Here is a 12,762-nt window from a genome sequence, read left to right as displayed (position 1 = left end):
AAGTTAAAATCTACACACATCTATTTTCACAATCATTGACAACCATAATTATTCTCGTTTCTCTCTCAACTGTCGCTTTCTTGCATTTTGGACAAGATTAACCATGAAGTATGCATTCAGCCTAGTTATCGACCTGTTGCCGTTCCTTTCTGAAATTCCTTGATGATCCTATACACGCCAATATGTGCTCGTCCAACTATACACTCCCATCTTCTACGGCAAGCCTCAACACTGTTTTGGGTGCTTGGAATTCCCAGTTGAATGGAATCGCATATACCATAATGCTGTGGAGCGCGAATTACCGTCTAGTTCTTCCATATATATAAATGTCTCCAAACCACTGTATTACATCACTAGCTTCCCTCAGTAAATGTGGCTTCAGAACATTAAATGCTTGTGGTATCTCACCAGAAAGAATAAATGCCAAGGCACACAAATGCCGAAGCAGCAAACTAAATTCTTCATCGATGCCGTACTAAAATGCCAGTCACTTGCTTGAATTTTTCTCCAAGGACATTGTTCCAGGTGGAAAAAACAGACCTTATTAGACACATTAGGGAACTCGCCTTTGGAGGCATTTATTGCAGCTAATTCCAGGTCAGTTAGTATGGCCTGTGGTCTCAATTCAATTTCATTTTCTTTGGCAAAGTCAATCATATCTTGAAACAAATGTTTATAATGTTTTTCACTCTTATTCGTTGTCAACACAAACTAAGGGAAGAATTTGATAGTTTTCATTACCAATGGGGACATGTATTGTATATAACTGTTAAAAAAGTTGTGGGCACAGTTTTAAAGGTACCATCTATAATCCAATATTGAGCACATGATAGGCGTTGAATATTTACTTTTGTTGTAAATAGAATAATTGTTTCCTCTCCCACTGCAGAATCTTTAGCAAGAAATCCCATTTTCTTATTATTATAATAATAATAAGAAAATGGGATATTTTTTCCGGTTACCCCTTTCAAAATATTCTGCCAGCACCTATGATCATGCCAATGTACTTGTCAAAGAAATTCGTGTAAGTACAGCTAATAACAAATACCTGTATAATTACAGTTTTAGTTATGCTAAAGATATTTATGACAAATGTTATGCAGCTGCCGAAATACATTACTCAAAACTTTCATATTCTGAAAGTATTCTTATTTCAACTTTTTCTTTAGCATTTCAATGCTATACCTATAATTACTGCTCAAATGCCCTATACAAATGCCAAATTTCGACTTGAACAATTACCAATTAAATGCAATATAATAAGGTAAAATTAATTAAGTCATTTTTATTTGCTGTTCATATTTTAAAACTTTGTTTCTGAAACAGAAAACATGATCTTCAAATTGAGAGATGTATTTGTCGTTAAAATTTTTGTTATTTTTTTATATTCTTTCTACAAAATTAATCTAATAAGATAAATTTTTACTTACTAAAAAACTAATAAATATATAGAATTATATTCATATATTTTTACAATATAGTAGATACTGTTGGGATTTTTGACTGTCAGGATTTTGGGCCAGGCCCAGATAAAACATTTATATTTAAAGGAGAGAAATGTAGTAGTGGATAAAAGCCCAAACAATGGATTACTGTTCTCCTAGCAGCAAATGTATCTGGCCCAGAAAAGCTTCCTCTTTTTAATCATTGGGAAAACCCAGAAGCCTTTATGCTTTAAAGGTTTGAAAATGTTACCGACTATGTATAGAGTAAACCAAAAGGCATGGATGACATCACAAATCTACGAAGAACGGATCAGAGACTTAGATTGCAGGATGAGCGAAAAGAATAGGAAAAATTCTGCTGTTTGTGGATAATTGGACGCTCCTTGTCATGATGCAATGTGTGAAATTTGTAGTGATGATAAGGCACCTAACTGTGGTTGAACAAGAAGTTTCAGTGAAAGATGCTCATCAAGGATTAGAACTTGTACGTCAAATTTTTCGAGCACAGCCTAACTGCGAAAGTGAAATAACTGCTATCGCTCATCTTCATAATTCTCTTTTAAAACATGCTTTACCATTGAAACAGAATGTTTTGATAGATTATTTTAAAGTATGAAACAATTGTTAGGTCTTGATAGGTATGTAGCCTGTGTAGTGAAATTTACAATTTAATTGTAACATTACTGCACTCTACAATCAATGCAAAATTTACAATCATAATTTTCTTGTATTAGTAGAATTACATTAAATGTTCAAGCTTTTACTTGTTTTGTTGTTGATTTTATGAACAATCAATATAACAACCTTCCGATATAACAACCATTTTTCTCATTTCCCTGGGGAGGGGATAGCTGACTGTATTTGATCAAACCAATCAATTTTTTTTTTTTTTTTTTTTTTTTTGTTCCACTGGGATGGCTGGAATTCCATTTTGAGGAGAACTGTACGCCCACATTTCATCAACAGTAGCGATGAAATCGAGGTCCATTTCCACTTTTCTTTTCAGATCACCACAGTTCTCAACAGTGAACCTTTCCACCGTCATTCAACAATCTTGGACAAATTCTTGACACAAGCCAAAACTTTTTGGTCAAAATCAACTGGCAATTTAGAAGATATTCCCACTTCATCTGAAATTTCTAAGATGTATAAAATGAGTTTGGGCAAATAAATTATTTCAAACACTTTGGCAACTATCTCACCATGTTTGAAGTTCAAGGCCAGCCTTAAAAATGGTATATTCAAGATTTTTGGCCACTCTGGAAATTTTTCATCTGCAATGATTAAGCCTTACTATTTAAGTATAAGCACATATGCTTATTTAAAGCATCACCAATACAGTTCTACAGAATTTCCACTCCATTCCCATATTCTTCACACATGTTTACTTTTGTATCCATTATGAATATGACAGACTTAGGACACATCTGAACTTCAACATATGCCACTCATAGGTTTGGTTTGGTTTGTTTTATGGTGCATTGGCAACTATATACTATTCATTACTGGTTTGGTGGAGCAGGAACCAGTAATGTGACAACCCCACCCCTATCTTTACTCATCATCTTGGCCCTCTGTCTCCACTGCTTCTTTTGTAATAAATAAGGTGTTAGAACTTTCTGACTAGACCAGTTTATTTCAACACTCTTAAAATTTAGGTATTTTACAGTCAGAAATTCAATGGAATCAATATAAAAATAACACATTGCCAATAATGCAAAACAACATTTTAATAAAGATATGGTTTTTTAATCTATGGCAAATGCAGTTAAAATTTATATTAGCACTTATAATTGTTTTAAGTACAGAAAAGGTAGATGTGAAAACCAATTTTTTTTTTTTTTTTTTTAGAAAAAATGTCTACTTATATCCAAGAAAAACTGATATGTGGGATACAATATTTTAAGTGCCCATCCAACCTGAAAGTTACTTCAATAGTCAGTACTAATTGCAGGATTACAAATTTCATTATTTATACATCTGATAATCCAGTGACAGTTTAAATTACATGATGAGATGCTAAGCAATTTTGGAAGTTTCTACCTTATTCCAAAGATTATGATAAAGATATTCTACTTTATCCTACTATTTACTCATCTATTTATAAGTCAAACAAATGAAAAAATAAAACATAAGACAACTTTACTTGTAGACCAGGGTAAAGCAAGCTGCTTATAAAGGGATGCTCCACTTGCTTCACAACTTCTGCTCCTGCTTTTTTGGCATCATGTTCAGTAATCATAGATGTTAGTTTGTACACATCAAGAGTGTATTGCCTATAAAATAATTATTCATCAATTTTCTTACTGTTCCTTATTATTATTATAACATATAAGCATCACTCAAATGCAAGACTTTTTGAGTAAACATAACATGCACAGAATGAAAGAATGTACCTGCAGAATAAATTGCACCTGCTTGTTTTTGGCAAATGCACCTGCTAGTTTTTGACTTTAAAACCTGTCCTCTATAACTGTGTATTTAAACACAGTTATAGAGGACAGGTTTTAAACTCAAAAACAAGCAGGTCAATGGACATAGTTTGCATGCTGTAAAAAAATGCAGGTATTTCCAAATGTGCCGTGATGCAACTTTTGAGCAAGAAAGTGAACAACCACTGCACAGTTTTAAAGCAAGAAAAGGGGCACTTCTTTCTGCATTAGAACAAATTTTTATTTCCTAATAATTATTTCCTTTTTGTTCAGTTTGGGTTAGCTTGTAAGTGAATACAGAGGCGGCAGCAACAAGACACTTAAGAACTGGCAGAGAATTATACCACAAAATGAAGGTTTTGAATAGTTTTTTTAGGAAATAAATACTAATATTTCTAATGCATGAAGAAGTGCCCATTTTTGTTGACAACATGCCACTCAAGGATCATATTAAACCAGTGAACATTTATTGCTATGTGACAGCCATGTATGGAGTTGACCATATCTGAAATGTGCCATGGCACCACTCAACTGCAACAATCTCAACTGTCACTCAACTACAACAAGCAATTCACACAAGCAAATGGTAATTACCCAGGTCCCACCAGGCCAAGCATCATATTACCCAATTATATTACTACTGTCCTATGTATAGTGGTTTTGCTACTTGTTTACTTGGACAGGTTTGGTTTGAGTGTCATCATTGACACCTCAATGATGGCCTCAAACAGCAATGTGTGTATTATGCAAGCTGATAAACTTGGAATAACTCACAGAGGAAAATCCTCTACTCCTACTGCCAGAGCTATGGCTGTTTGAATAAATTGGTTATAGAGTTTTGAATGGTAAAAAAATAATAAAATAATGATAAAACAGATAAGCAGACATGTATTTAGTAATATGCGTACTCATGCTGGATGCATATCTAATTATTCTTATTATTTTTTATTATTCAAATCCCATAGCCATTTTTTAAAATTAAAACTGTGATAGTTCCATAATCATTCTGAATCAGACACATTTACATGACTTTTTGTTCTTATTTTAGACACTATACATGTCCCAGAATTTCTGCACATATTTTTGAAACACTATTTCTAGATACATCAAAATTAACATGAGAATACAACTTATCATTTCACAAACTTTTATCATAAAAGTTGGTGAAATAATAAGCATAATTATTAATGCTTGAATAATAAGCTTGAAATAGTTAATGTGTGTAAAATCAGTATATCAGTTGATTTTAGTTATGTTTTTAAGGTCAAATGTTTTTTCAGACTTTATTCAGAATTTAATTCAAATGTTAACTGTATCATAAACAAAATATGATAAAATATATAAATTCTCAATATAATCAGTACATGGCATTCATACCTGCTGAGCTGGTATTCTGAGCCCTTAACAAATTTTAATTTTTCTATAGGAACACCAATTGACTGTAACATGGCTTTAATAACATGTTCATAGTACTCTGCTCTCAGTTCAAGAAGATTCCAAGGAGCCTTCATGTTGTCCAGATATGCATGAAGATCAGCAAAAAGAATTGTAACCTAGAGAAAGGGAGGGAGAGGAAAAACACACAAACACATCAGTTTCAAAATGTTAATTTACTGCTTGAATTATTTCATATTTAAATGACAGCCAAAATTAAACTACACCCATTTGAGAAACCCATTAACTGGAGAAAAAGTATTTGGAAGAAAGTAAGTTACAGTTTGAGAAAATAACACTATACTACATTATGTATTTCTATCTTTAATGATCAGGGACTATACTATACCTCCAGTGAAAGTGACAGAGCTTGGGCTTACTCTTTAGAAATGATTACCTTTACCAACAAGTCAACTTAAAATAACTAATATAATTTTTAATTGAATATATCACCAAATAGGCAAATTCATTAAAACTCAAAACTACTGTAGTTGGTTTTGGACATTTCAATCTGAAGTTTTTCTTCTGAATAACATTTGGCTACTCCTTTAGATTCGATACACTTATTCACTGCTCAACAAAGGTCACTAACTGATGCTACCTGTTGTTTGATGAGTTACCCAAATAGGTCAAAATCTATTCACATTAATCCCTTTGAGTTTTTTAATAAATAATGGATTTATCAACTGGGTGATGTTATTCAATTAAAAATATAACTTATATTAAGGTCAACTCATGGAAAAAGTCATTTCTAATGCACCTAAGCACAAGAATTGTGCAGAATAGACAATAAGGACAGAAAAATAATACAGGGTAGTATTATTTTCTCAAACTACTTTAAAACATGCATTGAAATAGTACCCAATTTCTTTACTTGAAAATATCAGTTATACTGCACAGAAAGGAAATCAGTTATACCATACAGAAAGGAATTAAGTTCTTCCTTTATCACGTAAGAAATAAAAATATGTTATTGCATGATACATGGCAATGGTTTTATCATATGTGTTCACAATAAGCAGTAGGGCATCAATGAAGACCAATGGGAATCATGGCACAATTCTAATATACCATTTAACCCTTAAAAGCAGTCCCTTTACAATAGCCTGTCAACACTTATGAAAATTTCTTCCAATTTTTGTTTATCTGGTTTTCAAACACTAAAATTTCTTATTAATACCTGCATTTATTCCAGTTCATTTTCCATTTGATGCTGGTCTTTGGACGTACATAATGCAGTTTCCAATAAAAACTTTTCCTTGAAATTTTGTTATTAAGTTTCTGTATGGATTTATATGTATTTATTTTCAAATATATATAAAAAAAATATTTTGCAAATATACAAATTCAAAAACCAACTTTTTATGACATAAGCACTTTTTTCCCTTTGCACACAAGTTAAGATGGATGCTAAGGTTTTAGTTTGATATCAATTTTTGGAAGTTTGTAATATGGCTGCTAATAGATTTTTCTTGCAATTTTGTTAAAAGATTAAATTCACATCCAGAGATGTCTTTTCTTTCCACTCCAATCTGGGAAGAAAGGAATTTATGCATATGTGTGTACACACATATGCATTATAGAGTATAGATTACACACATGATTATAGATTATTGCATCTTCTAATAACAACTGCAAGATTCTATTTGGAATACTGTATACAGTTCTGGTGATCACAACTAAAAAAAAAAAAGGTGCAAAACTTTTAGAGAGAGTTCAAAGAGGGGAAACTTCTTTGAACTGATTGGTAAGGCACACTATTCATTGCACACTATTCACTATAGTATGCAAACTCCAAAATCAGACACCTTAAAAATTATCTGACTGAGGTGCATATATGGTCCTGAAGGTAATGAGTAAAGTGAAGAAGTATTTTCACTGTTAAGAAAAGGGAGAAGTGGTAGACCTAAATATAAAATCTCAGGGAGCAAGAGAAGCTGGATCTCATGAGTACAAAATTATACAAATGAAGATTTCTACATAGAATTATGGAAATTCAGGCAAAAAAAAAATGCCTAACAGTTCAGTTCCTCACTGTTATTTCTAAATTTATAACTATTAAAACTTATAATCCAAGTGAACCGATATGTCACCACAAGAAAAACAGCATATTTATACATACCTCACATCCAACTTTTAGGAAGTCTGCAATCTTTGACATAGGAACAAAATATGCAACATGAGGTTTGCCTGTAGTAGCTGTGCCCCAATATATTTTTACATCTCTTTCTTTCAATATTTCAATCAGTTTATCCTCTCCAATTATTTCCTGAAATATACAATTTTAAATTCACGATTAATTTATTATGTCTACAGTTTAAATTTTTATGCAAAATAATGAGTTGAGAATGAGAGGTTTTTCAGCAATTCAGATCCAAAATCAAACTCTTTGTGCTTGCACAAAATTACCCCTTTTTGAGGAGTAAGTTCTGCATATGTGTGTGTGGGATGAATTTTATTGATTGTAGCAGGCTCTGTGGAGCAAGTTTCTTAAAAAAAATTTGAAAATTTGAAACTTTGTACATCATCTCATTAGCAGCCATTTTCAATCCACTGCAGGATGAAGGCCTCTCCAGCAACTTTCCAGTTCTTCTGTTTTGTGCAATGGCCATCCATTTACTACCCACGAACTCGCAAAATTCATCTGTCCATTTCCATTGTTGTCTTCCAAGTTTTCTTTTAGCTCCTCTTGGGTACCATTCTGTTATTTTCTAAGTCCATCTGTCATCATGCCTTCGAGCTATGTGTCCTGCCCAAGACCATTTCAGGTCTTTAGTTTTGATAATAATGTCCTTTATTTATGTTTGCTGCCTAATCCACATGTTTCTCTTTTTATCTAACAGTCTGATTCCTAATATAATTTGTTCCATTCTTTGCTGTGTAGTTCTCAGCTTCTCTTCCATTCTTTTGATGAGTGCCCAATTTTCACTTCCATAAGTCATGGCAGAGAGTATACATTGGTTCATTATTTTAAATTTCAGACAAATTGTAATATTGCTCTTTAGTATGTGACTATATTTCCTGAATACTATCCATCCAAAATTTATTCTTCTCTTGACTTCCAGCCATTTATCACTATTACAGCTAATGACTTGTCCCAGATAAGTAGATGAATCCATCTTTTCAGTTACTGCTCCTTCAATGATTATATCCCTTTCTGTGGCATACATATTCATCATTACTTTTGTTTTAGCCATATTCATCTTTAGTCAGAAATCCTTACTAACTGTGCATAACTGATTAAGATTTTCCTCTAATTCTTCGGGGTCATGGCTTATGATCACAATGTCATCTGCAAATCGTAAATAGTTTAGGTCCTCTCCATTCGCATTGACTCCTTTCTGCAACAGTCTCATCTTCTGAAAGCTTCCTCAAGGACAGCAGTAAACAACTTCCGAGATATTGTGTCTCCTTGTCAAACTCCTTTCTCAATTTTAAATTTGCTATTGTCTCTGTCTAGTCTAAATAAAGGAGGCAGCGTTCTCATATATTTTCTTCAAAATCATAATGTATAGGGTATCTATGGCTTGTCTTTCCAGTGTCCCGAAATATTGCCTTATGCTGTATGGAATCAAATGCCTTTTCATAATCCACAAATGCAAGGCATAATGTTGTTTTATATTTATTTGCTTTCTCCATTAGCTGTGATAGAACATGAAGGTAATCCATAGTTGAGAATCCTGTCCTAAAGCCAGCTTGCTCTTTTGGTTGATTCTCTTCAAGGATTCTTTCTAATCTGCAAGTAATGACCCTTGTGAATAACTTGTAGATGTAGGATAACAAGCTAATTGGTCTATAATTTCCAATTTCTGATTTATCTCCTTTCTTATGCAGCAAAACTATGATTGCATTATTCCTTAGGTGTCACCCCTTTCTTAATGTATTTTGTTTGTTTTGTTGTTGTTTGATTTTTAGGAGCATTAGCATCTAAGGCCATATTGCTCCGGGATATGCGGTGGTCATTCCCTGACCTTTCCACATCCTCCGTATTTGGTTGTGACGGGCTCGACCCCGGTCTAATCAAGAAGCGTGTGCTACGCACTGCTGCTCCTTCCCACCTGGCTGCGGAGGCGCCAATGTATTTTGTGAAGTCTTGCCAGTTTCTGTGTCATGTCTCTTCCTCCCATTTTAAAAACTCGACAGTAACTTCATCTTCCTTCAGGGCTTTCTGATTATTTATTTTCTTCAACGAATGTTCTACCTCATCAGGCAGGATATCGGACATATCGTATGTGTTACTAATTTGTGATCCATCTTCCCCACTACCGACTCCTCGCTCCTTATATAATTCTTTATAGTAGTCTTCTGCTATTTGAATTATGCCTTCTCTGCAATTTATAAGTAAACCATCGCTATTCTTCAGTTTCAGTATCATTTGTCTTTCTGTATTATGGCTCATGGCTGCTGATTAAAGTCCTTTGTTTTCCCTTAATGCTTGCTCTACTTTACTTGTGCTAAATACTCTTATGTCCTCTCTGAGTCTTTTTCTAATGGCTTTGCATAACTCAGTATACTCAATTTTGTCCTTGTCAGTATTATCTTGTTCTTCATTTGTTGTCTTCGGTTCATCATGACAAGTGTTTCTTGACTAATTTTTTCTTCTTTGGATTTCTTTTTACCTATAAGTTTCCTGGCTTTCAGAAAGTTGTTGTATTCCTTGTCAATATCTTGGTGCTGAAAGGTCTGCAGAAGCTCAAACTTGTTCTTAAGTTCTAGTACATACTGCTTTTTCTCCTCTTCCGTTATCTCAAAGACCTTTGTATTATTTACTCGAGTCGCTTCCTTTCTTTTCTTATATCTATATCAAGTGTGCATCTTACCATTCTGTGATCACTTCCAACATTTACCTTGTTCAAGATGGTAACACCATTCACAATATATCTTCTGTTAGTGAGGATGAAGTCGATTTCATTAGTTGTTAATCCATTTGGGCACTTCCATGTCCACTTTCTGTTCACCCTTTTCTTGAAAAAAGTGTTCATTGCTGATATTCCTTGAGATTCTGCAAACTCCACAAGTCTTTCACCACTTTCATTTCTTTCACCAATTCTAAAATTTCCTATAGTTCCCCTCTCTGCACTGTTTTGTCTCTTTCCAACCTTAGCATTGAAGTCCCCTATAATGTTAGTGTAGTGAGTTTTCTGCTCATCTAGAAGTCTCTCAATTTCGGTGTACATTTATTCAACTTGTTCATAATAATGGCTCTATGTCAGTGCATAAATCATCATAACCTTCAGCTCGTACCTCTTGGAAATCCTGAAAAGTAGTCTTGACACTTTTGGTGATGTATTTTTGAATTCCAAAATTTTTTTTATATCTTTATGGACCAGAAAGCCAACTCCACCTTTGCCCTTTTCATTGTTTCCATTGGTGTAAAGCAGATTTCCACTCGATAAACTTATAAATGATTCATTTCTTCTCCTTGTTTCTGATGATATTCCAATTCACATTTTCTAATTCCTTTTCCAGCTGTAATATCCTATCTTCACTGATGAGCAATCTTACATTGTAACAGGCCAAGTTCACTTTCTGTGCATGGCAGCCTGGTCATACTTAGAGATTCTTAGCACCCTCTGCTTCCACTGATCCTCTCGCTGCCATAAGAGGGGGAGTGAAAGCCACTGGGGACCGAGAGCCATTTGTTTCATCATGCTATCATGTGCTGGAGGGTTTGGTCTTTTCCTCTTCACGCTGACCAGGCATCTTGAAGAGAACCACTCTACACGTTCATTGCCACCAAAGTGATATAACAGGGCTTACCATCGAGGTGTGCATGAGTGGATTTTAGGGAAGCAGGCCAACTGGACTTCTCCTAAATCTTCTGAAATAGAAAGATATTGGATCCATCAGTGTTTTAGACTGAGTGTCTGATAATACACAGAATGCCCATTCCCTTCTAAGCCCCTCTTTTTGTGCATAAATGCTTTTAAATATTAATTTGTTCTTTCTTGACTTTATTGCCTGACAATGAAGTGAAATTACTATCAAAAACCAAATCAGAAAATGCAAAAACATTCTTTGAAAAAATAGAAAAAAAATTTTAAAATCAATTAAAAAACTAATTATTTTGACGTAATAATATCTTCTCCATCTATTTATCTATCACCTAGTTTGATTTCATCAGCTTCTTGATCTGAATTGCATATAATTTTGGCTTTTGTGTTTATGTGTAAGCCATTGTTGTCCAAAATGGCTATTAATCAATCTGACTGCCCTCATTTGAATGGAATCTAGAAGCTTGATTCCATCCTATCATGGAATATTGTTCCCACGTCTGGGGACACCACACCAGATGTGGGAACAATATTCCATGGTAAGGTGGATTTGAGATTTGTACAGAGTGAATAGTGATTAGAAGAAAAGTAATGGTGAGGCCAAAAAGGTTTTTGGCAGGGTTTTCTTTTTCAATAAGTCCATGAGGTAACAAGTTCACAATTCATTACAACAAGGATCTAAATAATATTATGGCTTCCTTGTGACTTCAAGAAAAATGATAAAATTTATAATCAGCATTTATGATCAATTTAAAATGAATGCACAGTTTGTCACATTTAAAAATACTGAAAATTGTTCAATAACAGAATCATTAAAAAAATATGAGAAACTTGCAAGCCAATGTTTCTCCTCCTTAACAAAACAGGCTTACTGTTCTGTTAAGGGGGACAGGGTTTGTAACACAATGTTTGTTGTAATTATTCCTTGTTATTATACAGAGCAATTTTTTAAGCAGTGTTACTGAATATAGCTTGTATACATCAACAGATTATATAAATTTTTATATAACTTTTACTTCCAGAGCAAAGTTACACACATTTTATTTATGTATAGTTTTCAAGATAAATCATAATTACAAAAGCATGAAAATTAATGACTTTAGTTAAAACTGCAAGATATTTTTAATTACATGAATCTGTCTTCAGCCTACTATTGCATTATTTAGTTAACTTCCTGTCTACTACTATACAAATCTACATTCTGCTAATAAAATTATTTATTTTTATTTTTGTAGTTCTGTCCTATTAAAATAAATATTCTCATTTTTATAAAAATAAACCAAACTTTAAAATGATAACTCATTTAAATGCATTCTAAGGTCAAGATCAAGGTTATGTATTTTAAAAACAACCATTATCACAACTGATAATGATGTAAGTCTGCAGGTTTAAAGTTACTAGGGAAAGGCCTTGACATAACCAACTCAACATATTTATAAAAGATTAAAATGAAAGAGGGCATTAAACTTTCATAAGAGCAGTTATGTAAATGATGTTATAACTGGTAACCTTTCTAAGTTTGAGTCACTTATATCTAATGTAATAACTTCAAAACTAATAACTATAATTAAAAATTTCACTGACATCAAAAAGTTACCAAATTACAAAATAAAAGTTTTATTTTATCATTTTAATACAGTTTACAACATTAAAATTAAAAATATATCATAAAAAATT

General features: G+C 33.1%; 1 protein-coding gene across 1 annotated transcript in view; it reads right to left on the bottom strand.

The window, feature by feature from the left end:
• Nucleotides 1-12,762, bottom strand: part of TyrRS (Tyrosyl-tRNA synthetase) — a 77,664-nt gene that overhangs the window by 46,950 nt on the left and 17,952 nt on the right. The window contains exons 3-5 of the mRNA XM_090379742.1: nucleotides 7,434-7,580; nucleotides 5,255-5,430; nucleotides 3,592-3,721 (exon numbers count right to left, since the gene is read on the bottom strand). Coding sequence (XP_090235868.1) covers nucleotides 3,592-3,721; nucleotides 5,255-5,430; nucleotides 7,434-7,580 — 453 coding nt within the window. The remainder of the gene's footprint in view (nucleotides 1-3,591; nucleotides 3,722-5,254; nucleotides 5,431-7,433; nucleotides 7,581-12,762) is intronic.

The sequence above is a fragment of the Mastigoproctus giganteus genome, chromosome 8 (assembly GCF_048544385.1).
Source record: "Mastigoproctus giganteus isolate SK-2022 chromosome 8, ASM4854438v1, whole genome shotgun sequence".
Classification (NCBI taxonomy): Eukaryota; Metazoa; Arthropoda; class Arachnida; order Uropygi; family Thelyphonidae; genus Mastigoproctus; species Mastigoproctus giganteus.
Note: the sequence above shows the minus strand (reverse complement) of the source record. Positions and strands in the feature narration are given on the sequence as shown.